Source organism: Hesperophylax consimilis, chromosome 16, assembly GCF_061612785.1.
Source record: "Hesperophylax consimilis isolate HC1 chromosome 16, BYU_Hcon_1.0, whole genome shotgun sequence".
NCBI classification, from domain to species: domain Eukaryota; kingdom Metazoa; phylum Arthropoda; class Insecta; order Trichoptera; family Limnephilidae; genus Hesperophylax; species Hesperophylax consimilis.
The window spans coordinates 24696123-24715546 of NC_142851.1; the positions used below are offsets into that span (position 1 = coordinate 24696123).

Genomic DNA, 19424 nt, shown 5'->3' on the forward strand with positions numbered 1-19424 from the left:
CTCATACTTAAATAACGAAAGTAGACGGGCTTTCAACTTTCGTCGTTCAACTAAAAACTTGATCAACTCTGTTGAAAGGCTGTTCACACTTGTCGATTAGCTTCAAGTGTCATTCACTTCGACTTGATCAACTAAAATCGCTCTGTGTGATTGGGTATTCGATAAAAGTCATTCAACTAAAATCGCACCGTCTGAATTACCATTTTTCCCGACCTGTGGGTAGTAGAGAGTGGTATATTTATGGGGTAGTATATCCAAGTATATCTATGCCCGTCCTTGTCCTTTGTCTATTTTTTCTTTTCATTTCTCGATTCTCAACAATTCTCAATAATCTATGCGTAAAAGATGGCCGTCGTGGCAGTGATGACAGGGGGGTGCATGAGACAGTTTTTTTGAGACTGCCGGTAAATTGCCGTTAATATTTCTGAAGATGATTTATCAGTCAAGAGAATTGTGCAATTTATAGCATATTAGTTGTATACGAAGATCTTCTGTTAACGCAAATATATCACCAAAGACTTTGGAATTCACTAGGTTAGATTTTTCTGTCAATACACGTATGCAAAAGTATCATCAATACCCAGAAAGTGACATGTTTTTACAGTTACAAAGAAATTACCATATTTTATGTATTTAGAGTAGAGTTTATGTCACTCTGCTATCTTAAAGTGTTGATTTACGAGTTTAATTTACTTCCCATTTCAAAATTGTTCAAGCTTTCAGATAAAATGTTGCCCCTGACGCACCGAGATAACAGGGGTGTTTTGAGCAGACTGAAGGACAAAGTCAGCGGATGGCTGAGGCTTATATTGTCGGACCGAAACTCCAGAAATCTATTCTTATTCCTTGTGTTAAATTTTTCATTCGCATTTGTAGAGCTATTTTATGGAGTCTGGACCAATAGTTTAGGTGAGTCATTGTTTTTTAGAACTTTATCATACAAAATTATTTACCAACGTGATTGCATTTCTGTTTCTGAATGAAATGAAAACTTAACTAGCAAACCAAAAGTTGCAGTCACATCATATGGTTTGTCACTTTATATTCCATATTGATTGCATTAATTTTCAAGACATTATTTTAATATTTCCTCATGAGATTTTACTTGTGACTGTGGAATTTAGTGCAATATCGATAGTATTATTATGGATTTATGGTCCGTCTCTATCAGTTGTAACCATGTACCTACCCCTTTTGACTGTTTCCATACAAACCTTCAAACTGTCCGTTGGCTTTTTATGATTGTGCCACCTTTTTGACTGTGTGTGATCAGACCTTCAGATGTATTGTGACTATGATGAACACTATCTGTACCTTGGAGACAGTCAACAAAATCAGATTAGTTTGTTTGGTCCCTTGTTTAAAAAAATTATAATTATGTTTTATTTTCTTCTAGGCCTAATATCAGATTCCTTCCATATGTTCTTCGATTGCACCGGCCTTCTAGCGGGTCTGGCGGCATCTATAATTAGCAAATGGAGATCCAACGACAGGTTTTCTTATGGCTATGTGAGGGCTGAGGTCCTTGCTGGATTTGTCAATGGTCTCTTCCTTCTCTTTATAGCCTTCTTCATCATGTCAGAGGCAGTGGAGAGAGCCATTGAACCACCAGAGGTAAGAATTAGTCTCTTATAATAACCGCATTATTGAAATCCTCTAAAACAGTGATGGTACTACATCTTCCAAGATACTTTGGTGATATTTTTATTTTCCCTTCTACATTTTTTTGAAAATTTTAAGTGGATCAAATTTTTAAGTAGATGTACTAGGTCTGAAATTTAATTAATAGGAAATTGAGGCGGTCAGCGCAGAAGTGGCTTAACCAAAGATATTAGAAGAACGTGATGTGCTATGCGCAGTTCGTACTGAGTGGAATTGTTTTGCCGAGTGTCGCCGGTTTTGTTCACCAATACTACTGCACACCTTCGCTTGCGCTAAGGTATCCGCACTAATACATAGAACAGATTTCTGTGCGTACACGTCCCGATACCGTTCAAAGTACCCTAATTAGGTAGTACTCCGGCTACGGTCCGGCGGCCAACATAGCATATCTCGTTCTTCTAATATCTTTGGGCGTAACCCACACAATGCCTGGCTGAGATAATTGGGTTTAAAATTTTAAAATGTGGAGTTGGAAAGTTGGAACAAAAAATGTGGAATTCACAGTAAAATACATCACGTAAATAGATTGATCTATTCAATGAAACATAATATAAAATAAAGCCCCTTCCGATGTTTACTTCAGATAAAACATTGCATGATGTATGTATAATTATTACTTCATATTATTTTTACTATTAAATTTTAATATGTAAATGAATCCTCAGCACGGGAGATCCCAGTTAGGATATCATTATCTGTATTTGTTTCAAAAAAGGAATATAATAAAGAATTTATTATTATTAAAAAAAAAATTAAGGAATATTTTGAGTTATGCAACTTCTGCCCTGGTTGCCACAATCATCAAACTGAATTCGTATAAGTGGATTTTGTAATAAAATGTGTTTATTAATTATTTTTAATTTGTATTCTTTAAAGGTGAAACACGAAAGACTGTTTTTGGTTTCTTTCCTGGGCTTCCTAGTTAATTTGGTAGGAATATACGCGTTCCAACACGGCCACGGACACTCTCACGGTGGCGGGGGCCACGGCCACTCGCACGGAGGAGGTGCCGCGCACAACCACTCACACGACCACGACAGCGAAAACCACTCGCATGCCCACGAGGTCAGCATGGACATCGAGAGCATCAGTGATAACTCTCACATCATGAAGGGGGTCTTCCTCCACGTGCTGGCCGATACCCTGGGATCCGTAGGCGTTATAATCTCAGCGCTGCTCATGTACCAGTTTGGATGGATGAGAGCCGATCCCATCTGTTCCATGTTCATCGCAATCCTTATAGCGTTGAGTGTGCTTCCTCTACTCAAAGAATCCATAATGATTCTCATGCAGAGACAGCCGACTTCTCTGGATAGAACTCTGGCGCATTGCTTCCAGAAGGTGACGGGATTAGCGGGAGTGTATTCGGTACAAGAGCCACACTTCTGGACTCTGTGCACAGATTCATACGTCGGAGCTTTGAAGCTCGAAGTGTCGAAGAACGTTGATCCTAAATATGTGGTAAGTCAGACGCAGAGGATATTCGCGGCGGTGGGTGTGCGGAGAGTGACGGTTCAGCTCGACTACGCCGGCATGTGATTGCGCTGGCCCGCGCCTCACCACAACCAAACAACCGATCAAACATCAGCTTTTGGAAGAATTTCCCGAGCCATGGAAAGGTGTTCTCCACTCTTCTGCTGACTGTGACAGTGAAAATGTACTTTAAACAATGAGACAAAAGATTTTTTGTGCTAGTTGTATATTTATCTACATATTTTATATAAATAATATTATTTGTTATTTTACGAGTTCTCTGATTTATGGGATAGGCCTTCCGAACATTCCTTGCTGAGGATAGTATAAAACCATTGAAATAGAATGCTTGAGGTGCAGTGGCGATTTGTGAATTCAGTGAGCTACAGTCCTAAGATTGAAAAATACGACATTATTGATTATTGAAAAAGTCATTTTCATCTACAAGAACATCAATGATGTTGTATTTTCAATCTCACTGAAAAGTCTAGAACCACCCATTTTGAGGTAAGCCCCCTGCCACTAAACAGTATAATTAAACCTGCAATTGTCTGACATAGACTGCTTTGGTGTGGCATATTATATCAGCTTAATATGTATTGCCAATATTCATTTAGCAGAAACAGACAGTATCACCAGGGTGATGTGGTTCATGTACTTGTGAGACATTGGAATTGGGCAATTTTTTTTGTGCAATTGTTAATCTTATGTATTCTATTTCAATGCGTAAAATGTATGTATTTATTGAAAATCCGAGCACATCACATTTACATTAAGTTTATCATACTTTGTATCAAGCATAGAAATTTATTACAGTATTAGATAGAAAAATTACATAGGAACACAGAATTTATAAGTTTTTAAATTTGTAAATAAATTAGTGCACGCATATATTGAAATTAATAAGTAATGTGTTAGTAATGTAACCTCTGAACTCTTTTCTGAATTAATTGTAAATTTATTATTTTCACAAATTTCCTACGCACTTCTCGCATGGGTCTAAAAATTTATCTATCGTACTATTAATGCTCCAACTATGAGCGTTGTGTAAAAATCTATATTTTTATGCTAGGATTTCTTTTGTACTTTCATGTTATTTCTGAAAGAAATTGTCTTGAAAAATCACTTATTCTAAACTGAGCAACCTTAATTTATTTATGGATATTAAACAGTTTGGAAATCTTTAAATTTGTTTTAAAACATAATTACATCACTTCGAATGGATGCCTAAATTGGAAACCATCATTTCCTAATAGTTTAACCTAACTAAAACAGCCTTAGAGAGCTGTCTTGAGGTAAAAGAACTACATGAATGCCTTGAGCTCATAAAATGATAAAGTCCCTGTAATGTAAAGCCAATGTAGTGCTTACAGTGATACACATGATAATCTCTAACAAACAAATTTAATTTTATGTTTGAGAAACTGGATAGACAATATATTTTGCAGCTGACAAAGGGCGCTTTTATATTTCCTACGGTTACGGCACAAAAACAACATAAAACATTTAAAATGAGACAAACGAAGTATGTCTGCTTCCCCCAAAGGAAAAACGTAATCATTATGCATCTCCCTTACACATATTAAAGAAATTAAACACCGTTGCCGTAGAAATTATAAAGCGTCCAAAGGATTCCTTTTCAACTTGCATTTGATTTGCAAGTACTTATTTATAAGTAAAATGATTAATTTAATACATTCCTGTTTGTATTTTTTCCAAAGATTTCATTTACTTTTAGTTGCCATATTTTCTGCACAATTTTTTTTGCTGATAATGAGTTTCAAGAAGTGATTTAGCAACAGTTTTTTCTTTGTAAGCGAACTGTATGAATTGATTAATTACAAAGCTCTATTTGAAATAAGACATTGGTATTAAGTATTTCAGACGCTACTATACTTTGGAACTGTAAGTTCGGTGTTCAATTCCTTTCAAGTGTTTGAAATGCTACTTCTCCATTCTTTTACTCTTGATTTCTAATTTCCTGCGTTTAAACTGTGATCTTATTTATTAATGCCTTTTCATAGAGAACAAAAATACCATCTGGCAGAAGTGATCAAATAATATTAAATTTTTACAAAAAAGGCCAAATTATTTCCTCAATACGCCATGTTTGATGTTTTGGAAGATTTTCTTTAATATTACATAATAAGTCACGGATGTTTTAACTGGTATTGAAATTATGTTTTAAACTGGCTGGTAGACAAATGGAATGTGAGGAAATCTGATGAAGGGTTATGGGACATTTTGAAGGGATTGTTGGTCGGGAAAAGTTCCCACATTCCATTTAAGTATGTGACTGTAGAGCCTTTTATTGCCGCAGCGAATCCATCACTGTGTATGTCCCATGGGTTTCCAAATGGCTTTACGCAAAATTAACATTTTCCAGAAACCTGGTGATAAAATGTCTCAATTTTAATATTTTGATAAAAGATAATTATGCAAGTTAAATATGTAGTTTCTTGCATCACAATCAGCCATCTAAAATGTTCCCTTCTTCATTAATTCATAAAAAAATATAGTAAGCAATTAAAAATTTTAAACTTTTGTCTAATTTCATGATTTCATAAATTTTTTTTGTTGGAAACCCGTTTTTATAGAAATTGATTTCATGACTAACGATCATCTTCAACTAGCTCTAAATGCGTGAAATCATTGCCACTTCATTGCCTTCTGGAATGTTGCCAGATACGACTTACCCAGAGATGGGTTCGCTTCGATGATATTCATATTTTGTATTAATCATATGTACATACCTACTTTCATTATTATGCACTGTTATAAAAGCATTGTTTTTGTTGTGTATGTTTATATATATATATATATATAGAAAATTTTGTTATGGAATGTGTGATTTTGTTTAAAAGGGGTAAGGTATATTTTTAAAGGTGCTACTTTTGCATAATGTTGGATTTAATTTTTTTTTTCCTAATTGAAGTACAGTCAATTCTGTTTTTACACGGTTTTTTTTAAATACATATATATAACACAGTCAACAAAACGTAATGGAAATATCCATTCTTATTAGAATTCTCCCATTTTCCAATATGTAATGTAATAAAAAAAAAACACAGTGTGCAACAAATCCCCGTATAAAAACAGAATTAAGTGTAGACACTTACCTAATTCATTTTTGCAAGAAATTTGTTACTGTAAATGTTTCAAACATTGTTTCATAGATACGCGTGACATTATTTGTGAATATATTTATTTGAGGGTTTTAACAAATTAATAAATTATACATTTCCACAAGTTAAATTAATATAGTTGGGTGTGAAATTAAAAACACTATTGTATGGTTCTTCTCACAACTTACAAGCAAATCAAATTAAAATGTTACTGTTGTCAGGTTCAAGTCATATTGGATAAATTTCTCGGTTGTGTTAAATAATTTTTATCTTTAGTTTTGTAAATCTTTTTTTTTTTATAATTTTTATTTACTTTGTCCCAGAGATATTATATCAGATTATTTAAAAAAATCTTATTCTATTATTTTAACCTAATATAGGTACAACAAAAACGTCTCAAAACTTAAATGTCGGTTCGATTAATTTATTATTACGAGTAATTTCGCTCTCAATGATTGAAATGTAAATATCTAAGCCGGACCGCATGTTAGTAAATACCAGAGAGAAACGAAGCAACCGCAAGTGACATTTCACGCGCGGTTGCTTCATTCCTTTCCCTTAATTCTTGGTTCGGCTCGCCTTCGATTCACCAAACAATGCTAATTAAGAGAGAGACATTAGGCATTTACTGCCGAAATATCCCGAACGGATAGGATAACATACCCAAACAAACACCATAAATTGTCTAAGACAAATTTTTTTTACTAAGATTCCATCTCAATTAAGAATGGCGAGTGTCAATATTTTGGGATATTTTTACCTGAAAATACTAGCAAATTGGCCCAGGTGCACAAGAGGAGCTCAGTTGCGTGTTTAAAAATGGAGGTTATGGAGGATGGCAAACGAGGCGACACGACACTAGGGAGACTTATTTTGAATTTGTATGGATTTTGAAATACTTGCCAACTGTCGCCGCAACTAAAATTGCTTGTGTGTGCCCAGATTAAGTATTCAAACAGTTCGATGTAGGGTTGTTACACCAGGGAATGATCTGTCTCAATATCTATAGATCATAAAAGAGACAGCAACTGGGAAAAAAAATTAGAAAAAAGTAAAATTTCAGTCTCACATCAAAGGTTTATAATAAAAACATCACAGTACATTGTTGCATAATTTAAATTCTGGGTGAATTGAGCAAGAACATTGGTCACTTGTAATATAAATCGATGGAAATCAAGTCAGATCAAACATTACTTTGGTGTGTAATGCAATATTTATTATTTTCTTTTTTTTTTACAAATGAACTTGTGTCTGATTAATGTGATTCTCTAATTCCATCGAATTACCCAGATTTAGTAGTTTACTGCTTATATGTTGGTATGTATGTTCACTCTGCTAACAATGTATATATATTGTTTTTATATCAGTCATTTGGACTACATAACTGATAAGTGGCTGACATTTGTTTTTGATAAGGGTATTTAAGGGATTAGTAACTACTGTTTTAGAGATGATTGCCGACTTCAATTTATGCCCACCTCACTATTATTTAAACCAAATATTATAAGTTTGTCAAAATTGATTTAGGACAAAAAGATGAAATCGAAATTAGTTGACTTACATGCATAATTTTATAACAAAGTGAAAAATATTTGAAATATAATAAACATGTAAAATGAAAAGTTTGTTTTATTTTGAAAAATGTTTGTAACTGTCCTTCCTTAGAGTTCACAGTGATCAACCCAACAAATGTTCTTAACCAGCATTAATGTCCTTTACCTCGGCCTTCCCATACTGCCCAATTTTTCTTCCACCTAATCTTATCTACCCTTCCTTGGTCTGCTTCTGGGTCACTTTGGTCATGATTTTCGATACACTATTATCTGGCATTCTCTCCAAATGGCTATTTATCAGTATTGAATTTTCGAGATGATGGATGAATTTTGGTTTCTTTACTTTGGGTTGGGTAACACCACAGACATAGGAATTATTAGAAGAGAAGATAATGGCGAGGGGTAAAATCAACTGTTGAAGAACGAAGGGGGTGAAGCTGACTGTGATTCGTCAATAAATCAATCTGACAGTAAATAGGCATCTCGCATTATAATATCACCATTTACTTCTTAAAAGTAAAATCTGCTTTTGAATGAATAGACATTTTTACATGGGAGCGCAAATTACTCGCCACGTTATGAACAAATTTGCGAAGTCCAAATTTGGCAAAAAAAATCGGTTCTATTTTCAGAGTCGAATATTTCGTTTAAGTATTTAGTTAAGACACTCTTATAAATGTTCATAATTTACTTCCCAGCAACCAACCAGCTTTGTTTTTCGCGTCCAGACGTTTCTCGATGTGATAGTATATTATGTTTCTACAACTGATCCATATTATACGATGTGAATATGCTTAAAATAAAGTAAAATAATGCTTATATTTATATGGAATGTAATACGACAATTGGGTTTATTCTCTTTTTCACATCTATTTTTACAATTTTTAATAGCACAAGTCAACATTTTGCCGTGTTATTTCGTAAAATGAACCGATGATGCCTCGACCATAGTTCGCACAAGAATGATGACGTCACGTTTTCAAATTTCACTTGAGGCCATACGCGAGCACAGCCGGCTCCAATGGAACCGGTATGGGGAGTGGGGATAATACGCTTTTAATCACTTAGGGAAGGTCTACTAATATTCATATGTCTATGGGTAACACATATCATAACTGTAGGAAACACTGTTTGCTTCCTTTACTCATTGTTTTCAACCTCAGTTACTGTTATATCTGCCTTACTTTGCAGATTTCAATGTTGGGAACTCTTTGTTAAAAAGTAAAAGGTTCTACTTATAATTGTGTTTATTTACATTACAAATAATAGGTCTGGATTTAGCTACACTGTTCATTACCCGAGGGTTGGTAATTCTCTGTTACGAGAACCTTGTTCCCTGTCAATCTCATCTCACAAGTAATTGTTACACTCTAGCGACATCTGTCGGACTCTGGAGTAAGCTTTATGACTAGCGCCATCTATCTCTTAAATACTCAATTTTATTACCATACATCACAGTTACTTAGTTTGTTCGTTCGAAAGCTTCTGCTTTCAGTTAGTAGACGAATTTTCAGCTCTTCAGCCATTCGTTAAGGTGATTATTGCCTAGTTATGTAAAAAAAGGCACGATCTGCTTTGGGTAAAAAATTAAAACATTAATATTTTTTTAACAACCTTTGTATTTTATATTATAAAAGTACATTACATTATATTGAAAATCATTTACAGACACAACTTAAACACTATTTTCTGGATAGGGGGGGAAATAACTCGCACTTTCTCAACGAACAAAACCAAAATGTCAACAATAATGTCCAGAGAATTATTAATTTTCGAAAATAATTAATAACAGAGGCGTGCTAAATTTGCAGCATTAAATGATATGGGCCGTATATTTTTTGTGACTGTAGCTAATAATAATAATTTAATAGTACAAAATAATAATACGGATAAGTTGGATAATGCAACTGATATTTGGGATGTACTGCTGCATAGTATGAAGTTTGCACCAATTCCCTTTAATGGTGGACGTCCAGGTAAATGAACACAGTCTATAAAAAGTTCTCCGCTTATTCAATGAGCTTCTTTGCCTTGAAGAAGCGCCGGAGGTACAACACCTGCCAGGTGGCCAGGCCCAGGAGACAGCACATGGAGAAGATGCTGAAGAATAATACGCGGTTGTTCGTGGACTCTGAAAGATGGAGGAGGTATTACTATTATTGACTTGGGAGAGGAAGGGGTGAACCTGGGTCTTTAAGAGCCCGTGTTGTAAGAGGGAGGAAACACAAAAGCCAGTGGAGTCATTCCATAGCTGAGCTGTTGAATACAAGCTGTTGATTCATTCTCATTAAGCAAAATGTCAACTATGTTCAAATTTGTAAAAAAACATATAACTCAGAAATGCGAATTTTTCTGCTGCAGATATCACACAAACAAATTTCTGTTTTATAGTTTTATATTTTATAGATTTGACAGGTTCAAATGTACAAAATTAACTAAAGGACATTACAATATGAAATAAATCCATCAAGCATAAGTAACTTTGAAAACCTATACATATATAATATTTATATGTACCACAGTGCCGTTGAGGTGATTCTTCACAAAAATGGAGCTATACAAATCATCCAAATATTATTTTTATACACAGCATAATTTAATACAAAGGTAAATTGTAAAGATTAGTGTCTCGGTTACGCATCTAGATGTAAGTAGTAAATTTTCTTTCTCGTACCGTTAGTGTCTCTCATCTCTTCCTCCGCCTTGCGCATGAAGGCAAAGTCCTGGACAATAGACTCGGTGAGGTCTTCCAGCTTCTTCAGCTCAACTTCCATTGGCTTCAACTTGGCGGCTTCTCCAATCTAAAAACATTCATAATCAGTATAAATTTACAAGAATCTACATTCAAAATGTTATATTAAACATGTAATTTGTGTTTATGGTTATTCATACAATTAACCTTTTCAATACACTCTATCCCACCACACATGTTTTTTTAGTGAAACTTCATGGATCGCATAATATGCAATGTCCGCATACAGGGATAACCGCTGACGGATCACATATGCGACAGCTGCGTAGATCAGGTTAATAAATCGATTTTGAAAAATGGTCGGAAAAAACCAAAAGATTATTTTAGCAGCTTTCAAAATGAAATCTGCAATCTTTTTGGTTTTACTCCAACCAAATTTAAGATAAACTATGTTAGTGATGGAAATTGGGATGATTTTATTAGATTGGAATATCGTGAACTAAATTTCTGTTAGTAATACTTTCAGGTCTTACCACTAACAAAAGAAATTGATTCATAAATTCCATGCTGTCCAATTGATATATAAATTCACAATAAAATAAATACAATGAAGACACATGCATCAAATAAAGATGGAAATTATTATTTTGGGTAGAAAAGGATGAACAAAAAAAACAATAATTTTTATAACAGGTATTTTACACTGTCAAATTTATGTTAAATACTAAAAAGGATCATTATTTTTTTAGCACTAAAAAAATTACGCAAAGGCAGAAGGGAACTCTCACTTTTTGCTTTAAAATTGTTTTATGGTAAAATATGTATACTTGCTAAAAGAAAAAAGCCTCAGATCTATTGGGTTATTTTAAATATTGGGTATTCCCTTTTGCCATTTCCACATTCAATATTATGTATTCTAAAATAAAAGAGTTCAGCTGGTAACAGTGTTAAAGGGTCACACAAATTATAATATAACTCCAATTACCCACTGCTAAGAGTCGTAGATTGTTGAGAACCATAGAAAAAAACACAGAAAAATATATTATGGAAAAAATTATAAAACAAAGGTAAATTATAGTGACGGGGTACGTATTTGAAATTTTATCTTCGAAACTTTTTAACAGCAAAAATTTTATTCAATAAAAAAATAAAAATTACAGTTTGTGTCAAACTCTTCTTGTCATAATCTCGCTCTTATGAATGTGGCTTAATATTTACTGCGTTTATCTTTCAAGAAAATAACTAAACCGCAATAAAAAAATACGCCAGATTTATTTATTGTTTTTAAGTTTAATTTGTAGAACCTCAAGAGACTACCTCGAGAGGGTTTCCACTTGGGGTAAGAATAACCTAGTAGAATTTAATGTCATTTGATAGATTCCCCTATCTTAACAATCTTACAGGTGTCAGGTAGGTATGCAGTCCTTGTTCTACCGGTATCACAATGGAAGATGCTAAGAGGAACTACCGTCATTGATCCCTTCTGCTCCGATGCATAATGGGAAAACAAGTCAAATGCGTGCCCAACATATGGACACGGTTGAAATTTGTCAATTGAGAATGGGTCGCTTCTACGACTCTTCAGTTCAACAGCTCGGCTGTGGAACTATTTGCCGGCCTCGGTGTTTCCTCCCTCCTACAACATGGGTCCCAAGACCCATGTTTACTCCTTCCTCTCCTCAAAAAGACCCTCCACACAGCATCCCCAGAGATGATATAGGCTCCAAGGGAAAATATTTTCCTCAGGGCCTCCTGTGTGGAGTTAAGTTAGAAAAAAAAAAAAACTTTATTTCAATTTAAAGTTTTTTTTTAATATTTAATATCATTACTACATTTACAAACAAGTTTTGTGGTGTATTTATTATTACCCTTGACATATGTTTCACCTTCCGAAGGCATTATCAAACTGTCCCAAATATTAATAAATATAAAAATTGAAAAAAATATATTTTACTATTGTAGGTAACGTTTGAGTACCAACACCTTTTTTTTTTTTTTTTCTTATTGATAAATAAGATGGAATAAACAATATTGTCTTAATTTTTGACAGTTCTTCTTACCCCTTCATAAGCCTTGGCTTCCACTCCTCTCTTGAGTACCAGGGAAATATCCTGGGATGGTCCACGCAAATCTGGTGACAAAGTATAACATACGGAATGTAGCGATATTAACTATTTTTAATCAAACAAATGATGCAGCATAAAACAGATAACCCTGAAATCAAGATTTTTGATGGTCACCTGAACATTTATTAAGCGTTTTTGAGTTTTTACTGTTTTCATAAAAAAAGTATAGGAATTCAATATTTCTTTAACCACAGCAATGCAGAATTCCGGGTGTTCGATTTTTGAATCAGCCATTCAATTTAATTCATCCCGAATTTTAATACGGAAACATATCTGCTTACTGAGGTGAAAAGCCAATGAATTCGCCTAGACCTCACCGTTTATCCCATATTTTTATGATTTATAAAAAAAAATTTAAATTGTAAAGTTTAATTTTTTTTTAAACCATCTACCTAAACTTTGGTAGTATAAAACAAAGTCACTATACGCGTCTGTCTGTTTGTGCGCATAGTTCTGCTAAGCTATGGAACGGAGTTTGATAGGGTTTTCACTATCATTTAGAGAATTTCTTCCTAACGGTTTATATATATAATACATGGATATTATATTTATAGAAAGTAAATCGAAAAAATATATATTTTAAGGCGCTTACATTGCTAACACTGCCTAAACCCTATGAGATACATTAAATAATGTACTGCGGAATTGTATATCTTAAAAAGGCCTAGAGAAAAGTGCGCAATAGTTTACGTCCATCATCTAAGGATAACTCCCAGCAACGCTGGGTACACGTCGGCTAGTATAAAATAAAATGAAAAAACCATCGTAGTTATTATTGCACCCACTAGAAGGCGCAAAATTTACATTTATTAGTTTTGAACAGATAATGCACCTTGCAAACCTTGAAATATATATGAAAAATCTTGAAACATTTGTGAACAGTAAAGAGAGATCATTGTTAGTTCTACTTCATATAAAATTATTTTTAAATGAAGTAGAACTCGGCGACTAAATACAGACTTAAAAAATGACTGCTGTACTACGTTTACGAGAGTTTTAAGTCATCAATGTGTATTTTTAGCAAAAGGAAAGAAAAGATAACTTACGTTGCGGTACTCGTGAAATGAAGCACACTTCGAAGGTGTCGTGGGTCTCAGTTACAAATGAGAACTTTCCCTTAGAAATGTTCTCCTTTTGAGCAAGGATGTGTCCTTTTGAATCTCGAACCTTCAAATCAAAACAAACAGAAAATGTTTACTTAAAATAATTAGAGAAGTAACAATTGGAATGAAAAGATATTTTTCATTCCCACAATGTCAACATTATTACACAAACCCGTGTCAATACTGCAAATTCTATGTTATTTAATTCCAGATATTTACAGTTTGCTAAGCTAAGACAGAAGCTAACAAATAAAATGGTGTCAACCAGCAAAGTGATAAGCTCAGAATAACATACTTCTTGATTAATATAAAAAAATAACACAATATTATGCATTGCAAACAAGAAATCAATTCTGATGCACGTTACTGGTTTGTGTTATGGATACAAAGTCTCCAAACCAATGATTAAAATTTTCTATACATAATTATTCATTTGTTCTCAGGTTTGAATTGCATAGAATAGAAATGCACAACTCAATATTGTGGACAATTTAATTTGCTTATTCATTCTAGTTAGAATACATTGACGTGGTGAAAATAAAGCAATGATACAATACATCTGACATATTGGTGAGAGGATAACCTCAAACGTAACAAAATAAATTTATGAGGAACCCGGCGATCTCAGGGATTCAAAATAAAAATATCACCAAAATAAAAGAAGTCTACACTTACAACATAATCAATTTTTTGACCGGGAGCTTCTTCCACTTCATAATCACCAGTTACGAGAACATTGGTTTTTAAATCTTCTTTCATACATTTTTGTGCGTTGGGGGCATGGCTCCACATAATGGCTTGGGCATTAGAAATGAGAAGAACCACTAAAATAAATATATAATTAATCTCCATTCTCAAGCCGGCGTGAAAGATCTAAATCTAAAGTTATTTTGAATTTTCATCGAACACCACAATATGACAGGAGGACGAAACCGATGAGGTGGCCTGAAGTAAAGTGATACCATATAAAAAATAAATAAACAAATTTATTTATTAAACATAAAGTAGTACCTACTAAAAAATCTGGTCAGTTGCCGAATAATATTTGAAATACGTGATTCTTTTGCCAAAATCTAGAACAAGTTATGATTTTAAAATAAAAAAAAAACGATTTTTTACAGCCCGTCAGTAAGGTATCGATATGTTCGTTTTTGTTTGACCACTCAGAGTTTTCAAAGTGCAGTATTTTTCAACATTTGTGAATAGATTTTACTGCTAACTGGGTACTAGAAGTATCTAGCGCATAATAATTGGCTAGGTATAGGGTTGCCATATTCGGTCAGGGTCTCGTCGGGACGTTTCAGGATGGAGCAAATAAAAATTTTGTAATACTTAAACAATTTCTTTATTTTATAATAAGTAAATATGTTTGTTTTATAGGTTACTTTAATTTGTACTAGCAGAAGTACTTGGCTGGCCATACTTTTCAGAAGATTTCGCTTTTCTCAACAATTCTGGGTACCTTTTAACATAATTGTAGAACTCTGTACAAGTCATGTTATAATTGACTTGACACTGTAAAATCGACTCCACAGTCTCTGGGAGCAGGCGATTTCGTTCATGAGTCCACTGGGCCGACATTAATGAAAAAACTCTTTCTACTGTGGCGTTGTGAGCATGAATAGAAAATAAATACTCGCATAATTTCAAAAGAAGGCATTTTCTTTCCGAATTTTCAGTTTTTTTGAAAAAGTAAAGCCACTTCTCTGCAACCGAGTTCCATTCTTAAGGAACCAAGCTTAGCCTCTAGAAAGCTCTAAAGATAATCATGTTGCTCAAAGAGATTATCGCTGAAAATCTTCACACCATTACTATTCAGGTATAAAATAATGTTTTCGATTTTTTCCCATTCTGGGATTTCAGATAGTGTCATCCAATCAAACACTTCATATTTATCAAACGAAACAGACAACTTTTTCAGATACTCGGAAGCTGTATTATAAAATGCTATAGCTTCCTCTTCAAATCTTGAAATCAAAACTGTTGTTTCAGGAGTTGGATTTTCATTTTTAAGTTTGTTCATTTGGATTTTGGTTTGCATGCCAATAAATTTTGTAGATTCCCTCTCTCTGGTCTCTCTCTCTCCCCCCTACCTGCCACCCTCGGCACTTCACGGCACGTACGGGCTATGGGACGCACTCTCAATCGGGACATTTGCATTGCGTTATTTCAATCGGGCTTTTGTCGGGACGTCGGGACAGATAGCTCAATAAAGGTGACAGTCCCGATATATCGGTACGGATGGCAACCCTAGCTAGGTATCAAGGTATTTAAAATACATTTTTTACGAACCTTGGGTAGGTGTATGAGAAATGGCAGGTATAATTATTATAATGATAAACTCGGGTAGGTATCTTTTTTTAGGGTTCAAGTGATTTATTTATTTAACTTAAAATATTATTTATATAAGTACAGTGGTTAAGTATGTGCTAATATAAAAATCACACAATAATATTATACATTTTCACAAATAATAGTAAAACAAAGTCCACGTCCGATGTTGGAATTATTATGATTTTTATTACTATAATTTCTTATATTTATATTATTTAGCCCAACCAAAGTCCATGAACAAAAAACTTTAGAATATTGTTTTTCATGGGTTTCCCAATTACTTTGCTTTATTTAATTATTTTTTCTTCTTTCTTTGAAACAATTTAACAATGATATAACTGTCCCATCCCTTGATTCCTAAACTTCTATCCTTAAGGCGACACAATACCCTGATAACGGGGATTTGCCCCGACGCTCACATTTTAATTATTTCTGATGAGCTTATTACTAAAATCTTAAATGTTTCTAGAGGGATTCGAAGGGATGCAAGTTATTTATATTTAAGATTAATAAAAACAGGACCTTACAATTAAATATATTATGTAAAACGATAAGTACATTTTATTAAATGTAAAATGTTGTAAGATAAGCGGCAAGTACCAGATTTTATTTTTCTAGACGATGAATTAGTAACTTCCCGACGACTCCCTCACAAAAGATTAGAGATTTTATTAATGTATTCATAAGAATTAATTAAAATAAAAACACTCGCGAAAATCCAATTTCTGGCCAGATACACGAAAAACGACCGCCAGTACTTCAAAACTCTCTATTGTGCGTAGTATATTTGTGTGCGGGTTGACAAGGAGTTACTACGTATTGATTCAGACGCCGCGAAAGTTCCGGCCTGTAAGGTTGTGTCACCCGGCCGGTCGCTCCGGTCATTTCTTTTACGTATTTTTTTATTTAATCAAACGATACTTTGAAATCTATTAGTGAAATTTTCTGTTTTTTATAATTTAACTTCTTCCTCAAGTGAGTAAAGGTTTTTTTTATATAAATAATAAATATAAATATAAATAATAACCAATACAAAAGAATACATTGTTAAATGCGTAAATGTGTAGGCACTTGAGAAAAAAGGTGACACTAAAGTATTGTCGTTATGTTATTATATATCATTTCTAGCCCAAGTAGACTTTTTTACTATTAATCTTTTTTTTCACGCGACGCGGCTGTCTGTCCGGTTGTCACAACCAGCGGCACAGAATGTTATAGAGTGCCCCTTCACTAGAATCGTTTTCCTAGTTTTATTTATTTACGCCCTACTGGGCTTTTACATTAATTTCTAATTATACAGTCATGTTAGTTGTAACAATGGAATATCTAATAAATTATGGTAAAATAAAAGGAGTTTTTTTACTAAGGAGTGGTATTCTCTTATATTTCAATAAAGTGTTTGTGAAGAGTTCGTTTCATTACTAATACTCCAGGGCAATTACCGATTCGCGATCGTAATTATTCCGGTAGTCCCAATTTTTTTATATGTTTTATAAACTGGTCCCCTGATGTAAAATCTGAGTTTCCGACCTTGGCACACCTGTGCTCGCGCCGCCATTTTGAAAAAAACCGGCCGAAATCGCTCCAAAATCTAGTTTTTCCAAAATATCTCATTCCCAATGCAAATTTCGGCTAAATTAGCTAAACAATTAAAGTAGAACATAAAATTACTTACTACTTTTGTGTAAACAATTTTCTTCAATCTCTAATAGGTACCGAGGTAGAAAGTCGTAAAGGTGCGTATATTTTTGAAAAAAACAAGTTTTTTGCGCGACTAGCTTTTGTTTTTTGTAAATATCTCGTTTCCAGTACAATTTTGTGAAAAAATTATTGATACTAATTTTGTAGAAAATAAAATTTCATAAAATAAATAGGTATTTAATTTATGTGTTTTAACTCTAATATGTATCCAAGCTCTTATCCACCAAAACCAGTTAAATTACCCAACAACAAATTTTTGAAATTCGAAAGTTTTTTTCCATAAAACAAAAACTCTACATCGAAAGTTTTTCTCCATACAGACAATTAGACATATGTCACCTATAAAGTACCTAAAGTCATTCGAATATTAAAAAGAGTCATTAATATTTTAAGTTTAGATTGTTAGATCATTTGTTGTAGATAGAATTGTGCAATTATCTCCCCAAGTTACTGCACTTACTTACGTTGAAATGATTTTCAAATTTAAGGTAAAATTGAACCAATTTATAATAAATCTCTTGGCTAATATATACTTACGTTTCAGTTAAATATGGGAAAACAGAAGACAAAAGGAGTTTTATCCCGAACAAAATTACGGCACCAAGGAAAATGTTTAACGGAATGGAGAAGGTACTACTTAAATACACACATAAAAATAGATCTTTGGGATACGTTTTTTACAGAACATAATTGTACAATGTCAGCTTAAATAATTTTATATATGTAGATATATACATATATACGCAGTCGATAAACTTCTGAGCATATTGAATTTGGAATATAAGAAGTAAATTAATTTTGATTTCCGGTGACATATTTTTATTTTTACCGAAATGCATTTTTTACACCAAATAAGCTCAGGAATTGTTGGTGAAAGTTTGTCGGGCATGTCTTAATACATCTCTAAATAATTAGGGAATAGAGACAGTATAAATAATTAACAATATTTCTCATTTTAGGAAAAATTCCGCAAAACTTCATCCAGATAATATTGCAAATAATAAAGAAAATACGAGTATTGTGTTAAACACTATACCGACACTCAACATGGTAATTTTTTCACAATTTCTGTAAATATAAAGTAAATAATATTAATTTTATATGATTAAATAAGCGATCTAAAAAAATTAACAAAAACTGACATTATTTTTCAGCACGGACCAGAGATGAATGAACCTGAAAAGTTTTCACTATTTGCTGGCTCTAGTTCTTATGACACTAACGTGCATGCCGTTTCCAGCCCCTTATAGCTAGGTCTGACGCAGGCATGACGATTGTTGTCAACTGATATGTTCTCACAACAATAATTGTTGAAGAAAAATAAAATTAAGGAATGAAATTTAAAACACTTTACCTCTGTTTCAATTTTTGGCCTGGTTTTGGTGGATTAGAGCTTGGATACGTATTAGAATTAAAACACATAAATTATATACCTATTTATTTTATGAAATTTTATTTTCTACAAAATTAGTATCAATAATTTTTACACAAAATTGTACTGGAAACGAGATATTTACAAAAAATCAAAGCTAGTCGCGCAAAAAACTTGTTTTTTTCAAAAATATACGCACCTTTACGACTTTCTACCTCGGTACCTATTAGAGATTGAAGAAAATTGTTTTCACAAAAGTTGTAGGTAATTTTATGTTTTACTT

The 19424-nt window shown here is 33.3% G+C and overlaps 2 protein-coding genes and 1 long non-coding RNA gene across 5 annotated transcripts; 2 read left to right on the top strand and 1 right to left on the bottom strand.

The window, feature by feature from the left end:
- The first annotated feature begins 344 nt into the window (after window positions 1-344).
- ZnT86D (solute carrier family 30 member 7) lies at window positions 345-7862 on the top strand. Of its 3 annotated transcripts, none has more exons than XM_089641057.1 (4): window positions 345-534; window positions 717-909; window positions 1397-1614; window positions 2539-7862. In XM_089641057.1, the coding sequence occupies exons 2-4, from the start codon at window positions 729-731 to the stop codon at window positions 3199-3201; spliced, it is 1062 nt and encodes a 353-aa protein (XP_089497183.1). In that variant the 5' UTR covers window positions 345-534; window positions 717-728; the 3' UTR covers window positions 3202-7862. The 3 variants fall into 3 exon arrangements, with proteins under 3 accessions (XP_089497183.1, XP_089497184.1, XP_089497185.1); XM_089641058.1 differs by having other exon boundaries at window positions 724-909; XM_089641059.1 differs by having other exon boundaries at window positions 347-404; window positions 724-909.
- A 1825-nt stretch (window positions 7863-9687) lies between these two features.
- On the bottom strand, window positions 9688-14680 carry bai (Transmembrane emp24 domain-containing protein bai). Its single transcript, XM_089640685.1, has 5 exons — window positions 14410-14680; window positions 13678-13798; window positions 12566-12636; window positions 10488-10614; window positions 9688-9944 (listed from the first exon to the last, which is right to left on the bottom strand). Exons 1-5 carry the CDS (start codon window positions 14584-14586, stop codon window positions 9823-9825), a joined length of 618 nt encoding a protein of 205 aa, XP_089496811.1. The 5' UTR covers window positions 14587-14680; the 3' UTR covers window positions 9688-9822.
- Window positions 14681-16616: 1936 nt separating this feature from the next.
- LOC149416918 (uncharacterized) lies at window positions 16617-19192 on the top strand. The gene is made up of 4 exons (XR_016303390.1): window positions 16617-17043; window positions 18314-18399; window positions 18729-18819; window positions 18924-19192. It is a non-coding gene; the product is annotated as an uncharacterized LOC149416918 (long non-coding RNA).
- Window positions 19193-19424: the final 232 nt, after the last annotated feature.

Excerpts from the sequence above, each read along its gene's own strand:
- ZnT86D (XM_089641057.1), top strand. The coding sequence starts at position 729 with ATGTTGCCCCTGACGCACCGAGATAACAGGGGTGTTTTGAGCAGACTG. Across the intron at positions 910-1,396 it reads AGTCTGGACCAATAGTTTAG|GCCTAATATCAGATTCCTTC; the intron begins GTGAGTCATTGT and ends ATTTTCTTCTAG. Across the intron at positions 1,615-2,538 it reads GAGCCATTGAACCACCAGAG|GTGAAACACGAAAGACTGTT; the intron begins GTAAGAATTAGT and ends TATTCTTTAAAG.
- bai (XM_089640685.1), bottom strand. The coding sequence starts at position 14,586 with ATGGAGATTAATTATATATTTATTTTAGTGGTTCTTCTCATTTCTAAT. Across the intron at positions 12,637-13,677 it reads CATTTCACGAGTACCGCAAC|ATTTGCGTGGACCATCCCAG; the intron begins GTAAGTTATCTT and ends CTTTGTCACCAG. Across the intron at positions 10,615-12,565 it reads AAGCCAAGGCTTATGAAGGG|ATTGGAGAAGCCGCCAAGTT; the intron begins GTAAGAAGAACT and ends GAATGTTTTTAG.